General features: G+C 45.1%; 1 protein-coding gene across 1 annotated transcript; it reads left to right on the top strand.

Annotated features, from left to right (window-relative positions):
• Positions 1-8,967: 8,967 nt before the first annotated feature.
• Positions 8,968-10,262, top strand: LOC127046333 (interferon kappa-like). Its single transcript, XM_050943239.1, has 2 exons — positions 8,968-9,541; positions 10,219-10,262. Exons 1-2 carry the CDS (start codon positions 8,968-8,970, stop codon positions 10,260-10,262), a joined length of 618 nt encoding a protein of 205 aa, XP_050799196.1.
• The last annotated feature ends 10,348 nt before the right edge of the window (positions 10,263-20,610 follow it).

Raw genomic sequence — 20,610 nt, 5'->3', positions numbered from 1 at the left:
AAAGGGGAAAAAAACCATGGGCAGGAGTTGTAGGCCAAACTGGATGAGCAAACAACTCAGAGAGGGGATTAGACAAAAGCAGAAAGCTTACAGGGAATGGAAGGAAGGCAGGATCAGTAAGGAAAGCTACCTTGCTGAGGTCAGAACATGTAGGGATAAAGTGAGGAAGGCTAAAAGCCACATTGAACTGGAACTTGCAAAGGGAATCAAAACCAATAGTAAAAGGTTCTACAGCCACATAAATAAGAAGAAAACAAAGAAAGAAGAAGTGAGGCCGCTATACACTGAGGATGGAATGGAGGTTAAGGATAACCTAGGCATGGCCCAACATCTAAACAAGTACTTTGCCTCAGTTTTTAATAAGACTAGTGAGGAACCTTGCGATGATGGAGGGATAATAAACGGGAATGTGGATATGGAAGTGGATATTACCGCAACTGAGGTAGAGGCCGTACTTGAACAGCTCGATGGGACGAAGTCGGAGGGCCCGGACAATCTCCATCCGAGGATATTAAAAGAACTGGCGCGTGAAATTGCGAGCCCGTTAGTGAGAATTTTTAAGCAATCGATAAACTCGGGGGTTGTGCCATATGACTGGAGGATTGCTAATGTAGTTCCTATTTTTAAGAAAGGGAATAAGAGTGATCCGGGTAATTATAGGCCTGTTAGCTTGACGTCTGTAGTATGTAAGGTCTTGGAAAAAATTTTAAGGGAGAAAGTAGTTAAGGACATAGAGGTCAATGGTAATTGTGACGAATTGCAACATGGATTTACTAAAGGTAGATCGTGCCAAACCAATCTGATCTCCTTCTTTGAGAAGGTGACGGATTACTTAGATAAAGGAAATGCGGTAGATATAATTTACCTAGATTTCAGTAAGGCGTTCGACACGGTTCCGCACAGGGAGCTGTTAGTTAAATTGGAAGAGATGGGAGTGAATATGAAAGTTGTAAGGTGGATAAGGAACTGGTTAAAGGGGAGACTCCAGAGGGTCGTATTGGAAGGTGAACTGTCGGGCTGGAAGGAGGTCACCAGTGGAGTCCCTCAAGGATCGGTTTTGGGACCGATCTTATTTAACCTTTTTATTACTGACCTTGGCACAAAGAGCGGGAATGTGCTAATAAAGTTTGCGGATGACACGAAGCTGGGGGGTATTGCTAACACGGAGAAGGACAGGGATACTATTCAGGAAGATCTGAACCACCTTGTAAACTGGAGTAATAGAAATAGGATGAAATACAACAGTGAAAAGTGCAAGGTCATACATTTGGGAATTAATAATAAGAATTTTGGATATACGTTGGGGGCGCATCAGTTGGAAGCGACGGAGGAGGAGAAGGACCTTGGGGTACTGGTTGATAGCAGGATGACTATGAGTCGCCAATGTGATACGGCTGTTAAAAAAGCAAATGCGATTTTGGGATGCATCAGGCGGGGTATTTCCTGCAAGGATAAGGAGGTGTTAGTACCGTTATATAAGGCGTTGGTGAGACCCCATCTGGAATACTGTGTGCAGTTCTGGTGTCCCATGTTCAAGAAGGATGAATTCAAACTGGAACAGGTTCAGAGACGGGCTACAAGGATGATCCGAGGAATGGAAAAACTGCCTTATGAAAGGAGACTCAAAGAGCTTGGCTTGTTTAGCCTGGCCAAAAGAAGGCTGAGGGGGGATATGCTCGCTCTATATAAATATATCAAGGGGGTTAACGTTAGGGAGGGAGAGGAATTATTTAAGTTTAGTACTAATGTAGACACGAGGACGAATGGGTATAAACTGGATATTAGGAAGTTTAGACTTGAAATTAGACGAAGGTTTCTGACCATTAGGGGAGTGAAGTTCTGGAATAGCCTTCCGAGGGAAGTAGTGGGGGCAAAAGACTTTCCTGGCTTTAAGACAAAGTTTGACAAGTATATGGAGGGGATGTTATGATAGGATCGTTAATTTGGGTAATTGATCTTGAATTACCACCAGACAGGTCTGCTCAATGGTCTGCGGGGAGATGTTGGATGCGAGTTGCTGCAGAGTTGCTGCAGAGAATTCCTTCTTGGGTGCTAGCTGGTGACTCTTGCCCACATGCTCAGGGTTTAGCTGATCGCCATATTTGGGGTCGGGAAGGAATTTTCCTCCAGGGCGGATTGGCAGGTGCCCTGGAGGTTTTTCGCCTTCCCCTGCAGCGTGGGGCACGGGTCGCTTGCTGGTGGTTTCTCTGCAGCTTGAGGTCTTCAAACCATTTTTGAGGATTTCAATAACTCGGTCCTGGGATAGGGCTTGTTATAAAATTGGATGGGTGGGGTTCTGTGGCCTGCCTTGTGCAGGAGGTCAGACTAGATGATCAGATTGGTCCCTTCTGACCTATGAGTCTATGAGTCTATGAGTCAGACACTAAATCCAGAGATTTCTTATTTAAAAGTAGTCAAAAAAACATTAAATGTTCAAATAGCAAAAAAAAAAAAAAAAAGTGTTGTGTGAATTTTTACACTGATTGGCAGCCTGCCTTTGGGAAAAAAACAGGAATATGTCCCATTTTAAATCCCTTTTGTAACACAATCCAAACTATGGAGTCTCTATTAGGAGATTGTAAATTCTTCACTGTCAACAGATGGCAGCATTGCAGAAGTTTCTGCCCTCTGTCCTCTATCTAAGGGGGTCTCAAATATTTCATGATGTGGGCCTAATCTTACAAAAATTGTTCTAATGATCATTTCCCCTCCCATTCAAGATCAGGTAACATTTTTGTGGCAGGTACACCAAATGCTTACAGAGAAAGGTAGTACTAGAAATGCATTAAATAATGTTAGCTGTCTTTAAAGGAACATGAGAACTGCTACTTCTCTTTAGACTATGACCCAGTACTCCATGTACTACTACTCATTCATGAACCTTGGTTTAGGACCTGTTGGTTTAGAGGCACTTACAAGGAGTTAACTATTAAAACAAATGTCTATCCTTTCTTATGGTGCAGTTTTTTCCAATAGCTGTAGCCATCAGCTCTCAAAGTTCTTTTCCTGCCCAAATCTCTCTCCGTTCATTCATTCCTTCACGTAGTTGGAGCCTACAGGTTATATTGACAAAACACAATTATATGAAAATAATGAGAACAAAAATAGACTGTATGAAAATGTCAAGGATGACAAAATCACCACCTCCAGAATGTACCCCCTCCTCTGGTGGAACATGGCAGTCATATAGCACCTGGGAGCCGTACAAACTCTTCAAACTCTAACTACTTCATTACCTGTATAGAGCAGAGGGGAATCTCATGACATTCATCTCAGCTTACTGTTTTAAAGCTGTGCTACAACTATTTCCAATTTCATTTCAGCTCCGGATGCTGCAACTACTGAGGTTAAAACAGAAGGATGCAGTGGAATCCCTCCTTTCTGCTGATTCTTCCCACAGTCATTTCTAACACTCCATAACACTTGACGTATTATGCAATACATTCACTCTATTATGGAATTCCAGCTGCACAAAGTACATTTTATGTGATAATATTCTGTTCATTTACTCATTCTTTAAAATGCAAACTGAAGCATATTGATGCAAAATAGTTACAAGACAATTAAGATTTTTAAAAGAAAGGGTTGGACCTGAAACATTGTTGACATGTGTTTGCTATATATTTCTATGATTCAACTCTTCTCTGATCAAATCTCACCTCTGAACAGTAACATGCAATATAACCACAGTAAAACAGCATAACACATGTGAACTGGAACAGCTTCCAAGCAAAGAGGTGTGGATAATTTTCCTATAATGTCAGAACAAAGAGAGATTTCAGGTGGCATCACGAGGTTCTCAAGTTCTGAGTGTCCCTGACAATCCAAGAAATCTTCCAATATATTTCCTGCTGCTTTTGCAAAAAATCTCTCCCAAGCTACCTGAGACGGGAATTCCATTCAGAGAGTCCAACATAGACTCATCAGCCAGCTGGGCATCTGGAGACATGTTTGGTTGCAGTGATGGAAGGTGGGACTCTCTAACCAGGAAGGAAGAAAGGACTTTCAGCTCCCCAGGATGAAAGTGAAGGGATATCAATTATTTCCTAGCAGAGAAGCAGTTCAGCCTCAGTGCTGGCAAGAGAATCCAAGAGGAATTAGAAAGTTTTCAACTATAGGACAAACTCACAAAGAAGTTTAGATATTAAAATACCAACCTTTTAAAAAATACTAACTGAAATAAATTAATATTTTATACTTGATGTAAAATGAGATGCAGTGGAATTTTAAAAGCTGTTGCTACTATTTATTCTATTTGTGCATTGTGGAAATATATTCAGATCATTTTACTGGATTTGTAACACTATATTTATGTCAGTTTACTATTTATTTATTCTTCTTATTTATGACATCATAAGTATTTATTGCTTATAAATAAAATATTATATCATGCAAAATGGGAGCCTCCAACAGTAGTGATTTGTATTAAACACCTATATAAACAAAAACAAACCCCAAACCAACTCCAACTCTGTAATTGTTCATCCTTAAAACTCCAATTCCAGAAAGTACTTAAGCACATGAGACCCATCCCACTGGAGTTCGTGCTTCAAGTTGGGAACACACTTACATACACTGATGAATCTCAAGTTCACTGGTCTTCCATATGAAAAAAATATGAACTGTGTAATAATTAGTCTTTCCACTGTAACAGACCATACGGATCTCTACCTCCTTTTCCTCTTCTACCCTTTACTAGATTATTTTTTCCCAACACTGGTAGTTGTGGATGGTTGGTGTAGAAGATGGTTATGTAAGGAGAGGGTAGTTTGGTGCCTTCCTCACCAGTCAAGCTTGCATGCCCTGCCAAAAACACACCAATTAAACTCATTTGTAACCAGCCTATCTATGTCCCTGCAAAATCAGGTTAGCCTGCATTCAAACACCCCCAACCTAAAATCAATTACGATTCCATGTATCCAGCACGTCTCCAAATATATTTACAAGCAATCGACCCCCTTTAAGTGTGTGCCCACACGCATTCCCAGTAGGTTTGCATGTCCTCTCCTTCCCCGCAGTTGACTCCTTTGTATGTGCCCAGCCTAGACTAAATCATCCTTCTGTGCCAGACAGCATAGCTCCTGATAGCTGGGTCAAGTGCACCTTCCCACCGGGCCGCCCAGAGGATACAGGGGGCCTGGGGTCTTTGGCGGCGGGAGGCCCCTGCTTCAGTGGTAATTCGACAGCGGGGAGGCCTTCTGCCCCAGAGCGGAAGGACTCCCCGCTGCCGAAGACCTGGAGCAGAAGAATATCCGGGGCCCTGGGCCCCATGAAAGTTTTCCGGGGCCCCCGGAGCAAGTGAAGGACCCTGCTCCAGGGGCCCTGAAAAGCCTCTCGTGAAGGCCTCTGTGGGGCCCAGGGCAAATTGCCCCACTTGCCCCCACCAGGCAGCCTTGCCCTCCCCCACTTCCCTCAGTCAGGTTTGCATTTGCCTGGCTACTCCCATCTCCCCACAACTGCATGCATCCATGCAGTAATCAGGCTTGTGTTTACCACCAACCACCACCACTCACATTTTCATACACCCCACACATCTCCCAGATTAGATTTGCGTTCACTCCCCTGCACCAACCTGGCTTGCTTGCCCCTCCCCCTCTCAAATAAATGAAATTTGCATAAACACAGCCATCTCCCCTCACCCTCAATCAGTTTGGCATGCAACCCTTTCATATACCGCATACAGGGTATTAACATGTGGGGACTCCCTGATGCCTGGAATGCTATCTGCAATTACAACAATGTGCACACAGACCGGCTTCCCAGTGCCACCTCTAAACATCACTCTTGCAACCTGTGCTCCTCCCTCTCAGTTCCACACAGGTTGATGCAGCCCTTCAAATCCCAACCATCAAGCAGGTTTCAGTGTGCCCCTTCTCACTCTCTCCCACTGATGAAGCTTGTGAGAGCCTGCTTTACTCCCCTCCATCAATCAAGCTTGTATGCACTTATCCCTAGCTCTGTAACCCAGCTCACAGATTTCATCTCCCAGTCTTGTAGGCATGAGCCCATTTATCTCCATATCACAAATCTCCCTGTCCCCCCTCTTGGTAGCTTACCAGATACTGAACCCCACTTGAACTTTCACCTTCCCTGAGTCTCAGTAGCAGCAGCCCTGTTTCTTCCCTTGGCCTCCCTGGCACATTTCCTAGGCCTTGACTCTCACTCTATTACCTCCTTCTGGAAATAGAGTCCTGCAGCTCATCAGCCTTCAACCCTCAGGACCAGCATGACCTCCAAAATATTTTCACAGCTTAACATGTCTTCTACCATAAGTACATCTATAGGTGTGAGCCTTCTTGTTTACCTCTTCAAATGACCTTATAGTAGGTGAGCCTAGAACACCCAGGCACTTTGCACAGGATTCTAACACTCTATTGCTCTTGACTGAAGGACACAAAAATAGTAAACCTGGCATGAAACTCCTTGCCTCAGTTTCCTCCACAGTTCAGGCATTTTATAGGCCTGGATCACAGTCACTTGGGGCCTTCCTGCATCCTTCTGTTGCAGTTCATCATTTATATTGACAAAACACATGTATTGACTAAAAATTACCCTAACTCCAACATTTAAAAATATGGTAATAAAACTGCCTGTTGGCTCAGATCTAGTGAGGATCCACCTCTCTACCACATTTTGAGTACAAAGATAGTGCTCTGGAGAGTTATCAGTCAACAATAGACTACAAACAACAAATTTCAGCCGTAGCCTAAACATCTGAGACTTATTAAACATTTATGAAAAACATTTTCAGAAATATTTGTACATGTAAGTTTGTTAGAAAAGAACATTTGGGTAAAGACATATTTTAACAAGTACTTCTGTAAATACACATTTTAAAGAGGATTCTCTCCAGAAAAGCCATCTTGAAAGCAGTTTTGGTTGCCTTCGAATTCAATCAGAGAAGAGACATAATTACATCAACTTAGGTGAACCATCATACAGAACAAGAAGTAAATTATGAATAGGGAATAGTCAAAGCAAATTAAATATTAAATAAACATTAACAAAATCTGAATTTGCAGATTTGCAAATAAGAAAGGGAGCCAAATTAATCTCTAATTATGCATACAAATAAAGATGGTTGACATATAAAGGGGAAAAAATATCCCAGAAAAGTTCTGCTCTTTTTAATTGAAATTTAAATATACACAATTTCATCAAATTCTAGCAAATATTTCACCCAGCTGAGTCTGCATCTAATCTTTCCCAGAAAACAGGCTAATTGCTGATGCAAATATACTGAAAGACTGTGTCTTTACTTCCATTGCTTTCTTACTTTAGCTTTTCTTGTTATGGTTCAGCTTTTTAAATTTCTCTTTTAAATTTTCCCTCCTAAGCTTCAATTTGCCACAAAATGCGCACACAGAACTCCCACGGGAGACTGGGGTATATAAGTGTTAGGTCCTGTATACAGTATATTTATATACAATAAACTTCATTCTTTAAAGTGACACTTCCAAGTAATTTGGGCACAAACTCTGTATGATGATAAAAGAAAGCATGTGAAGAGATGGGGGAGTGAGATGTGACAGAACTAATAAACCAAAATATTCTTATGTTTTCTCCCTTTCCTTTTTAAAAATTAATATAAATGGATTGAAAACCATTCCTCCTTTACTGATGGAAACTCCAACATGACAGCCCAGTGCTATGGCATGAAAAACAGAAAGGGAAACTTGACACAGAATGTGTTGCTCATTCAAGAGACCACTTCAGTTTCAGTGTTTTAGACCAGAAAAAAAAACCACATTGAAATAAGAAAAAAGCACAAATAGTGAAAAGTCAAATCACATTTGAAACTAGAAACCTCATTCATTTATGTCAGGCTCTCTTCCATATTTATTACCTACCATATCATCTTTTTGGACACTACATCCCCGGGAACTACAGTACTCAGAAGTGCCCACAAGATAACATGTTCATACAATTCAACCAAACCTGTTCCTCTGCTTTTTCACAGCTGTTGTCAGGTTCCTAAGTAGAGCTTCTCAGTGTCCTCTGCCCATCCCCGGGTAATCCTTACACACAAGGTTTTTCCTCCCTCATTTTTCAAATGGCCAGGAAATTGCGTGAGATTAATAGTTGTCTGGCCTCAGTCTCCCACAGGAATTCTTTCCATACCTGATCAAATTTTCAGAGGTCCCTTGGAAAGCTTGGAAGGAAGGAAGGAAACAGCTAGAACATATGATTTTCAGTGTCACACCAGATAGGGAAAGGTTTCAGAATGGTAGCCGTGTTAGTCTGTATCAACAAAAAGAACGAGGAGTCCTTGTGGCACCTTAGAGACTAACACATTTATTTGGGCACGAAAGCTTGTGCCCGTTAAATTTGTTAGTCTCTACGGTGCCACAAGGACTCCTGTTCTTTTTGTAGAGAGGGAAAGTTTCCCATCTGCTGGCAAAGTGAAGGAACAGCAGCTTTAAACATCACTGCACTGCTCTTATCTGCAGGGTCTGGCAAAAAGAAGCTCTGCATTACTCGCCCCCTCCCCGCATCTTCCCAAATCCATTGTTATCACTTCAATGCACTAAGGTAACAGACATTCATACCTAACAGTGCTAGCTACAGGTATTTGGGAGTAGACAAACAGGTCCCTACTCTAACCTGTAACTGTGTGACAACTGTTAATCATCACTCTTCTTACCCTTTACATTTTCTTTATCTAATGGGGAAGGGGGGAACCTAAGGAAAGAAATGTAGGGTTTTATTGATATTTAGAAAGGGACTCTTTTCAGTTTTGTTCTTCCAATTGTTTGTTCACTTCCTTAAATAAAAAGTAGGAAACTGAATGCAAAAACCTCAGGCACGGAATACCTTGAAAACTAGAAAGTGATGAAAGAAAAACTCTCTCCTACATAATATTTACATTCAGAGACATGGGTCTAAAACACAGAATTCTACGAAAGACCTTGAACAGGCACCAGGTGCTCACGTTCTGCACAAACACAGGGAACCTAAGACATCATCATGATCAGCAGGAGTTTGCTGCAATTTTGCCTCCTGCTGCTCTTCTCCAGTGAAATCTCATGTCTGGACTGTAACAGGCTTCATGTTCTACAAACCAGAATGAACAGTGAGAATTTAGAGCGTCTGGAGAAAATGGGTGGAAACTTTCCCTACCAGTGTTTAAATGAAAGGACAGCTTTCAAGCCCAGAGATATTCTCAAGATCCGACTGTCCCAGCAAGAGGATGCCAAGGTAGCCATCCAGCAGATCCTTCAAGAGCTCTTCCATATCTTTAACAACAACCTCACCCAAGCTGCCTGGGATGGGACTTCCATAAAGCAATTCCAAAATGGACTTCATCAGCAGATTGAGAAGCTGGAGCAATGTTTGAGTGGTGAGATGGAAAAGGAGATAACCTACCCAGGAAATGAGACCCTCCTGCTCACTAGCCTGAAACTGAAGAGATACTTCCAGACAATAGACAATTTCCTGAAAGAAAAGCAATATAGCTGGTGTGCCTGGGAGATCATCCGTGTGGAAATATCCAGATGTTTTCCAATTCTCAATATGCTCACAAAAAGGCTTGAAAATGAAGGTACCATATATTTGTCTTTTTCCTAGAAAAACTCAAATATTATATGAATAAAACAGCTGAAGAGAGATGGGTCATAATTTTATCATTCTTATTACTAATAGGGCCCAATCTTTCTCCCATAGCTGTATGGATAAAATTACTATTTCAAACTCATGTTAATAAAACCGTTTTAGAGTAGCATATAGGTTAGTGCTTCTTTACCACACACATACACAATATTCTATATGAAAAATGTACAAATATATCATAACTGTTAACTAATGACAAAATATCATCCGTTGAGAATTAACCATACCAAATAGAACTTTGCCCAGTAAGCATCTTAGCTGGGAGAAAGAACAGCAACAAGCCCACTTTTAACAACTGTCTAGTAAGAGAAAATTCCAATCAGGACACCAGAAAATGGATGGTCTGTGGGCACACACTTCTATCCCACCATCTAATTCTGCCAGTTACTTCTGCACATAGGGCTGGCCAAGGCTCCTTATTGTGCTTTTCTTTGTTCTGTTTACCTCTACACTTCAACCATTTTGGCACCAAAAAAAAAAAAAAAAAAAAACTTTCACAAGATCATATGTGCAGTAAGGCTCAGGATTTATGATTTGACATCTTATTAGAAAAAGATGGTCTATATTTGAAGCTCTCCATGTTTGAACTATTCCCCTTTTTCATTTCAGCATGTGATGCTTCGTGTGATGATGTTATGAAAACAGCTGAATGAAACTACACCTCTACTGGAGTGGTTTGTCTCTAAATTGATTCTACAAGCAGTTCCTTTCCACTCTTATCAGTCTGGCTTGCATTAAACTCCTCCTACAATTCTCCAATTGCACAATTTATATTCTTCTTGCCATTACCAGATTGATTTACTCACATGAGAAAATGTAAAACAAAAGATATTGCTGAAAATATGCCAGAGGACAACATAGTATTTGAACGGAAAGAGAAAAACCTTACAATTTCCAAATCATTGAAGTTACGCGTTTGCTCAGAATTTTCCTTGGGCTTCTCTGAAAAATGAAATCTCATCTCTGAACTGTAACTGGCTTCACTTCAGCATAACAAATGTGAACCAGGTCAACTTCCAAACAAAACGGAAGGATAATTTTCCTGTAAAGTCAGAAAGAAGAGAGAGACTTTATGTGGCCCCAAAAAGGTTCTCAAGCTTTGGCAGAGACAGACTATGAAGTGGCCGTCCAGAAAATCCTTGAACAGATTTGCTACATCTCGTGCCACATTCCTTCCCTAGCTGCCTGGAATGACGGTCCCATTCAAAGATCTGAACATGGACTCATAAGCAAATGAAGCTCCTGGAAGCCTGTTTTGCTGCAAGGATACAAAGCAAACAACAGCATTCCAAATTCTAGGTCATGTATAATTAAGTGCACTGGAATTATAAACTAATGAGACTATATATCCTCCTCCTGCACTGTGAAAATATTTTTGGATAATTTTACTGGATTTGGAACAATATTTTGGTGTTGATCTATTTTTATTTATTGACAATATTTATTTATTACTCTTATTTATCATTTTTAGATGTATTTTATAATATGTGTAAACATTTATTTATACAAAATAGCAACCTACCGCAGTAGTGATTTATATTATTATGTATTTAAAAAAGCAAAGACCTAATAAAAATCTGATCTTCTTTTGTCTTAAGACTCCAGCTCAGCAAAGGACTTGTCAACATTTACCTAAGGTTAAGTGCACGAGTCTCATGTTCACGTGCAGAAGTACCTTGTAAACATAAACCCTGATTCAGAAGGGACTCCAGAGGAAAATAGGCATGGTCATTAATTTTACCACTCCAACAGACCACAAACCACAACCTCAGTTCTGCAGCTTTTGCATTTCTCCACATTCATGATATTTTTTTCCCCAGCACTTGTAGTTGTGGTGTATGGTTCAGTAGCTGATTGTGATGAAATAGGCTGGTTTCTAAGGGCCAGTTAAAAGGGTCATAGAGAGATTAGCATTCCGAGGGGAAGACTTCAGGTTGTCATGATACAAAATTGCTTGCCCCTCCCTCCCATTAATGAGATATGTGTGTGAACTTCCTCCCAGTTAGTCAGGTTTCCATATACTCAGTCATCCTATCCACCACCTTTCAGATGTGTGGGCCTAATTTCCCCACTCCAGTCAGACGACTTGGGTACACTTGCCTCACAAATGACATCAATCAAGCTTGCATGTACCCAATCCCTCCTGCTAAGGTTTGTAGCACCTGGGGCTACCCCTCTTGCCCTCCCCCTACTGCCCCAAAAACAAGCATGTGCTCATGGACTGCTTGTTCCACCAACAATCATCAGTTTTATGAGCACAGTGCATCAAAATTTCAGTTGTAATGTGTATAATGACTAAAAAAATACCCTAAACCCGATAAAAAAATTATTTGAAAAACAAAAAACAAAACAAAACTAGCCATTAGACCAGACCTAGTGAGGATCTGCCTCTCTGCCAAATCTGGGTACATAGATAGTATTCTGAAGTGCTACTAGGCATCCTAGCACTGCCTAGGACAAATTGAAGCCAGACACTAAATCCAGAGATTTCTTATTTAAAAGTTTTAAAAAGAAATCAAACAGCCACTACATTAAATGTTCAAATAGTATAAAAACAAATTGTGTGTGAATTCTCACAATGATTGTCAATCTGCCTTTAGGGAAAAAACAAGACGGTTACACACCTTTGTAACTGTTGTTCTTCGAGATGTGTTGCTCATATCCATTCCAGTTAAGTGTGCGCGCGCCACGTGCACATTCGTCAGAAGATTTTTACCCTAGCAATATTCGGTGGGTCAGCTGGGCGCCCCTGGAGAGGCGCCACCATGGCGCCAGATATATACCCCTGCCGACCCAACCGCCCCTCAGTTCCTTCTTGCCGGCTACTCCGACAGTGGGGAAGGAGGGCAGGTTTGGAATGGATATGAGTAACACATCTCGAAGAACAACAGTTACAAAGATGAGTAACCGTCTTTTCTGCTTCAAGTGATTGCTCATATCCATTCCAGTTAAGTGATTCCCAAGCCTTACCTAAGCGGTGGGGTCGGAGTGAGATGTGGCAGAATGCAAAACTGCTGAGCCAAAGGCTGCATCATCTCTAGACTGTTGAACCAGAGCATAATGCGAAGCAAAGGTGTGGACCGAGGACCAGGTAGCTGCGTGACATATTTCCTGGATTGGTACATGGGCCAGGAAGGCAGCAGATGAAGCCTGAGCCCTGGTAGAATGTGCGGTGAGATGGCCTGAGGGAACATGAGCCAAATCATAGCAAGTGCGGATGCACGCAGTCACCCAAGAGGAGATCCTCTGGGAGGAGACAGTCCTTCATTCGGTCTGCCACTGCAACGAAGAGTTGGGGAGATTTACGAAAGGGCTTCGTCCGTTCGATATAAAATTCAAGCGCCCTACAGACATCTAGGGAGTGCAATTGTTGTTACCATCATGAAGAGTGCGGCTTCGGGAAGAAAACCGGAAGGAAGATGTCCTGATTGGTATGGAAGGCCGATACTACTTTAGGGAGGAACACTGGGTATGGTCACAACTGCACCTTGTCCTTGTGAAACACAGTATACGGTGGGTCCACCATGACCGATGTAATGGCTACAAGGAAAACTGTCTTCCAGGACAGGTATAGCAGCGAGCAAGTTGCCAAAGGCTCGAATGGTGGAGACATCAGTCTGTTTAAGACTAGGTTGAGGTCCCAGGTAGGGGCAGGGCTGCGTACTTGGGGGTATAGGCGCTCCAAGCCCTTGAGGAACCTGGAAACCGTAGGGTTTGAAAACACGGAGCGGCCACTTTCTCCTTGGTGGAAGGTAGAAATGGCCACCAAGTGCACCTGCAAAGATGATACCGCTAGTCCCTGCTGTTTGAGAGACCAGAGGTAGTCCAGGATGGTGGGGATCGAGACTTCGATGGGAGTAACATTTTGCATTTCACCAGCAGGAGAAATGCTTCCACTTGGCCAGATACGTAGACCGAGTGGAAGGTTTTCTGCTACACAGGAGTACTTGTTGCAATGGTGCAGAGCAACGTAACTCTGACTAGGTTAACCACGCAGGAGCCATGCCGTGAGCTGAAGGGACTGCAGGTCTGGGTGGTGAAGTCTGCCATGGTCCTGAGTTATGAGGTCTGGATGATGAGGCAGGGTGATTGGGTTGGCTATCGACAAGTCAAGCAAAGTAGTGTACCAGTGTTGCCTGGGCCACGCAGGGGCGATCATGATCAGGCGAGCTCTGACCCTGCGGAGTTTTAGTAGGACCTTGTGAACCAATGGGAATGGTGGAAAGGCGTAAAGTAATTGGCTCTTCCATGGAATCAGGAAGGCGTCCGAGATCGAACCCTGGGAGAGACCTTGGAAGGAGCAGAACCTCTGGCATTTCCTGTTCTCGCGGGAAGCGAAGAGGTCTATGTGGGGAAATCCCCACTTCCGGAAGACAGAATGTATAATATCTGGGTGAATAGACCACTCGTGAGACAGGAAGGATCTGCTGAGTTGATCTGCCAGAGTGTTCTGAACTCCTGGGAGAAAGGACGCTACCAGGTCTATCGAGTGGGCTATGCAAAAGTCCCATAGTTGGATCACCTTCCGACAAAGGGGGGAGGATCGTGTCCCTCCCTGCTTATTTATGTAGTACATGGCCGTCATGGAAATATGCGTCCTTCATGTCGAGGGCGGCATACCAGTCTCCGGGATCCAAAGATGGGATGATGGTCCCCAGGGATACCATGCGGAACTACAACTTTTTCATGAACTTGTTCAGTCCTCGCAAGTCTAGGATAGGCCTGAGGCCTCCTTTCGCCTTGGGGATTAGGAAATACCAGGAATAGAACCCCTTTCCCCTTAAGTCCTTCGGTACCTCCTCTATAGCTCCCATGGCAAGGAGCGTCCGTACCTCTTGCAAGAGGAATTGCTCGTGAGAGGGGTCCCTGAAGAGGGATGAGGAGGGGGAGGGTGAAATAAACTGGAGGTGGTATCCGAATTCTACCGTGCGTAGGACCCAACGATCCGAGGTTAATTGGGTCCACGCAGGGAGGAAAGGGGAAAAGCGGTTGTAAAACTGAAAAGGATCCTGGGAGACAACTGGTACATCGCCCTCGGGCGCACCTTCAAAAGTTCAGTTTGGATCCCGTCGTTGGCTTGGAGGGACCATTATTGTGACTTCCTTGAGGTCCAGATAGTAGTTTGCAGTTGCCACAACCTCGCCTCCTGCCAAAGTCCTGTCTTGGTCTAGGCGGGGGGTAAGGGCATTGAGGTTGGGTGTGGAAGGATCTTCGTTGAGTCTGTGGTGTATGCATCCTGAGCGAACGCATAATCACCCAATTATTTTTCAGACTCTGTAGCCTAGGGTCCGTCTTGTCGGAGAATAGACCCTGGCCATCGAATGGCAAGTCTTGGATAGTGTGCTGAAGTTCAGGTGGCAGGCCTGACACCTGGAGCCGTGATATACGCCTCATGGCGATTCCAGAGGCCACAGTTCTGGCTGCCAAATCTGCAGCATCCAGCGAGGCCTGGAGAGAGGTTCTCGCAACTTCTTTCTTCCTCTAATAGTGCCTTAAATTCTTGGCGGGAGTCTTGTGGGACCAGCTCTATGAATTTCCCTACCACCTCCCAGGTGTTGTAATTATACTTGCTAAGTAGGGCTTGTTGGTTCACCTCCCTGAGTTGGAGGCCCCCCAAGGAGTAGATTTTACGGCCCAACAAATCCATACGCCTAGCCTCCTTAGATTTTGGGGCACGGGCTTGCTGGCCATGGCGCTCCTGTTCATTTAGGGATTGTACGACCAGTGAGCAGGGAGGAGGGTGCACGTATAAGCACTTGTACTCCTTAGACGGCACCATGTACTTCCGTTCCACTCCTCTGGTCATGGGCAGAATAGATGCCGGGGATTGCCAGGTGGTATCTGCCTTAGCTTGAATCGATCGAATGAACGGTAAGGCCACTCGGTTGGTGCATCCGCCGACAATATATCTACCACGGGATCCTCAACCTCCAGAAACTCATCCACCTGCAGATTTATATTCAGGGCCACAAGCCTCAGGAGGTCCTGGTGTGCCCTGAGGTCAATTGGAGGCTGGCCTGATGAGGATGTCCCGCTACCGCTTCATCCAGGGAAGAGGAAGATGAAAGGCCCGGGACGAGTGGGTCCTGCATGGTCTCCTGATCATGGAGGACGTCAGGAACCGGTGGGACCTGAGGGTCCAGTGCGTGGATGGAAGCTTCCTCTGTACCCGCAGGAGGGGAGAGGCTGACAGTGGCCTCTGGCACCCGGTGTTCCGATGGAAAGGAGCGTGATGTTACTGCGGGTCCACCTTGGACTTGGTGATATGCCCAAGGTGTCCAGAAGGACCACTGATGAGGTCCCTGGTCTGGGCCATGGGTCTCTTGGAAGACTCGGCTGTGGGTATCAAAATCACGGTCATGTGCGTAGGAGGCACTGTCCGCGTGTGATGATACTAATGTATGGCGAGACAGCCACGGAGGAGCTGAAACCACATGGGAAGGGTCTCTGCGTCTGGTTGACCCGTCTCCACATGGCATCAGAGAACGGTCCGGGCACCGTACCAGTACCGGGAATGAGACCGGGACCTGCAACCGGAGTGGTGCTGGGAGGTCGACGGGGACCTCGAAGCTCTACAGCGAGAACAGTAGTGAGAGGTGCAGTGCCGGGACTGGTGCCTGGAGCTGGATCGGTGCCGAGAGTATCGGGTCAGCGAGCGCGATCTCGAACGGTGCCGCAAGTACGACCGGTACCGAGATGGAGAGAGGTACTGGGACTGCGAGCGGCATCGGGACCAGGATTGGTGATGGGACCGAGAACGCCGGTGGGACCTCGATCGTGACGGGTGCCTTTCAGCGGTGCCCAGCGAGGATGGTCTCATCAGGGGATGCTTGCCCATTGATTGGATAAACCACACCGGTGGTGCTGGGGGTTGAGGTAGCGCAGGCTCTGTCAGGGCAATCAGCTCGCTTGCCATAGAGAATGTCTCTGGTGTGGAGGGAACAATAAGCTCAACCACGACGCGTGCCGGGGAGCTGTCAGGCACCAGACTTGACTGCTCTTGCGAGGCCGGAATCAACGGTGCTGAAGTTGTCGGTGCTGCGGCAGTTGTCGGTGCCGGGAGGTCCGACTTAGGCGGGTGCTCTGACTGCGACATAGGCACGGGAGTCGCAGGAGACTTGTGCCTCTTGACCCACGGGGGGAGAGAGAGGTGCCGGGCAGGCTTCTGGGCCAGCGACGGTTGGTGCCGAGGGGCCTTCGCAGTGCCGGTGCGCTCCGGTGCTGAAGATGCACTTCTCCCTGGTGCACGCTGTCCGGTGCTCGGTGCCGAGGGTGGAAGAGTAAGGGCTGCCTCTATCAGGAGCTGTTTGAGACGAAAGTCCTGCTCCTTTTTCATCCACGGCTTGAAAGCCTTGCAGATGCGGCACTTGTCTGCGAGGTGGGATTCCCCGAGGCACTTAAGGCAGGAGTCGTGTGGCTCTCCTGTCAGCATCGATTTGTGACAAGCCGAGCACGGTTTGAAACCCAGTGAACCGGGCATGGGCCCCGGCACCGGGTGAGAGGAAACGGCTAATCCCCAACCCCTCTTAACTATATACAATAACTATGTTAAAGAACTAATAAAACTAAGTAGAAATGTAGAAAATTGAACTATATACACAATAACGATGAAAGAACTACGAGTAGCTAGGGAGGTGGAGATCAGCTAAGCCATGCTTCACTGTTCCAACGACCGACACGGGTGGTAAGAAGGAACTGAGGGGCGGTTGGGTCGGCAGGGGTATATATCCGGTGTCATGGCGGCGCCACTCCAGGGGGCGCCCAGCCAACCCACCGAGTGTTGCTAGGGTAAAAATCTTCCGACGAACGTGCACGTGGCGCACGCACACCTAACTGGAATAGATATGAGCAATCACTCGAAGAAGAACATATTCCTACTGGAAATCCCTTGTATAATGCAACCGAAAATACGGAGTTGCTAATAGAAGCCTCTGTACATTCAAACTCAACAGATGGTTGCACTGCAAAAGCCTTTGCTTGTCTTTCCTCGGGGGTTCTAAAACAGTTTATGATGTGGGCCTAATCTTACAAAAATTGTTCTGTGGACCATTTCCCCACCTATTCGAGATCAGGTAACACCTTTGTGGCGAGTACAGCAAATGCTTACAAAGAAAAGTAGAACTAGGAACGCATTTGTAGTAATTTCAGTACTAGGAATGTGGAATCAGCCAGTTCACTGAAGACCAACATCAGGTCCTTCATGTGCCATCACTGATACATGAACCTCAATTTGGGACCTGCTGGTTTAGAGGCATGTACAAAGAGTTAACTCTTAAAATAAATGTCTATTCTTTCTTATGGTGGAGGCTTTTTCAGGAGCTGTGCCTATCAGTGGTAGTAGTTCTTTCCTGCTCAAGTCTCTCTGCCTTCATTCATTCTTTGGTGGAGTTGAAGCCTACAGGTTATATTGACAAAAAACACAATTACATGAAAATGAGAGAAAAAAAAACTATATAAACAAGTCAAGGATTATAAACAGATTGGTTCACCATCGCCAAAATGTATCCCCCTCTCTGGTGGTACGTGACAGTAACAGAGCATGTGGGAGCCATACAAATTCTTCTTCAAAGTCTAACTAATTCATTACCCCTACAGTGCAGAGGGCAACCTCCTGACAATCATTCCATCACACTATTTTAAAGGTATGCTACATGGAAGAATCAATTCATTTCTTTAAGAAGCCATTTGATAATTTCTATCATCTATGATTTTAGGCCTTCCTGTGGGAAAGCCAACCACAGGGGGATAAACAGGAATACTAATAGATCCCCACTTAAGCTCTCCTTCATCCTTCCACTGGTCAGTGGGAGAAAATAGTGACAGGTTTGTCTCCAGCTTTCATCATAGAAACAAATGAGGCTCTGGCTTCTGTAAGGAACACAAAGGACTTTCCACACATTGTAATTTTTGTGCCGCTGACATTGCGAACTACTCCCACTAGCACTGCCAGAGCTGAATGTGCGTCTGCTTGCTAAAGGCCCCCTACGTGGATCATAACTGTACGAAGAACAACCCAAGAGAGAAATATGTGCAAGAGCATCTTACTTCCTGGCCTCTCATCTTACTTCCATGTGGCACAGGTAAAAGTCACATGCAGGTGGCTCTATCCCTGCACGGATCCTCTGCAGCAGGCTCTGAGCAGTTTGGAACTAACTTTCCTCAAACAATAGACTAGCTGTTTGCATACATGCTGCAGGGGAACTGGAAGCAGGGGCACTGGGGTGCCCAGCATGAAGTAATATTGGGAAGCGAATGCATGGTTTCCATCATATATGGGGTTCACACTTTTGTTCAATGGCTTTCAGCATCCCCTACTATAAAAATTGTTCCAGCACCCCTGAATTGCTGTTACCATAGGCGCCAGCTCCATGGGTGCTCCAGGGCTGAAAAAATGAAAAAAATTAGTGGGTGCTTAGCACCCATCGGCAGCCAGCTCCCTCCCTGCCCCCATGTCTCCCATCTGCCAGTAGCCCTGCTGATCAAATCCTCCCCCTCCCTCCCAACACCTCCCACCCACCACAATCAGCTGTTCCACGGTGTGCGGGAGGCGCTGGGAAGGGGGAGGAGCGGGGATGGGGCACCGTCAGAGGAGGGGCAGAAGTGGGTAGGAAGAGGCAAGGAAGGGGTGGTGAGGATGGGAAGAGGCAGAGCAGGGGTTTGGGGAAGGGGTGAGGGCAGGACCTGGGGAGGAGCCTAGGTGGGAAGAGGCGGGGCAGGATTGGGAGTTTGTGGGAAGTAGGCGGGTGGGAGTGGGGCTATGGGCAGAGCAGGGGGGGGTTTAGCACCCTGGGGCCTGGAGGAAGCTGGCACCTCTGGCTTTTACCATACAGATTTACTGAAAAAGATGATTTGGCTCCCTGCCCCAGTATCCTGTGTTTACTTTGTCACCTTAGCCTGCCGTCATATTCACTTGACTTATTTCCCTCTCTCCTCAACGTCTTCCCCTCGACTTCACCCTGGTGTGGAATACACATCCCCAACACCCACAGAAAGTAACCAGAAACTTGGGAGCATAGCCCATGGCGATCTGGGGGTTCTAGTAAGTCTGCTTTCCCTGCTTTACAGATATGTTCATGTAGCTGATGCAAAAGTCTGAAATTTCTTACAAAAAATGCAGGAGGAGTTGGGCGGCACTAACCAAATTAATATGCACAGAAATGTTTTCATGGTTTCTTCATGTGATTTTTCCTTTCTAATGCCCGTTAAAATAGTTTTCTTTTTGAATGAAAACACATTTTCCTGACATGATGGAAAAGTCCAGCACAGTCTGTGCTAGGGAAAGAGAACCAGAAAATGAAATGTGACCACAGGAAATGAAGAGGTTTAAACAAAGGAGAAGGGTTTCCCTGCCTACGCCAAGGGGAAAGCAAAAGTTAAAAGAGAAGGAACCAGTAAAAATGGTGAACATGGATTCTGATTTTTTAAAAATTCTTTGAATTATTACAACCAAGGGACATGCCTAATAAAAATACAAAGCATGACTTCAGTTTTGTTCAACATCTTTATTAATGATCCGGATGATGAGACAGATTGCACCTTCAGCAAGTTTGCAGATGACACTAAGCTGGGCGGGAGAGGTAGATATGCTGGAGGGTAAGGATAGGGTCCAGAGTGACCTGGACAAATTGGAGGATTGGGCCAAAAGAAATCTGATGAGGTTCAACAAGGACAAGTGCAGAGTCCTGCACCTAGGACAGAAGAATCTCATGCACTGCTACAGGCTGGGAACTGACTGACTAAGCAGCAGTTCTGCAAAAAAGAATCTGGGGATTATAGTGGACAAGAAGCTGGATATGAGTCAGCAGTGTGCCCTTGTTGCCAAGAAGGCTAACGGCATATTGGGCTGCATTAGTAGGAGCATTGCCAGCAGATTGAGGGAAGTGATTATTCTCCTCTATCCAGCACTGGTGAGGCCACATCTGGAGTACTGCATCCAGTTTTGGGCCCCTCACTACGGAAAGGATATGGACAAATTGGAAAGAGTCCCACAGAGGGCAGCAA

This window comes from Gopherus flavomarginatus, chromosome 3 (assembly GCF_025201925.1).
Source record: "Gopherus flavomarginatus isolate rGopFla2 chromosome 3, rGopFla2.mat.asm, whole genome shotgun sequence".
NCBI classification, from domain to species: Eukaryota; Metazoa; Chordata; order Testudines; family Testudinidae; genus Gopherus; species Gopherus flavomarginatus.
This window is presented reverse-complemented; position numbering and strand designations above follow the sequence as displayed.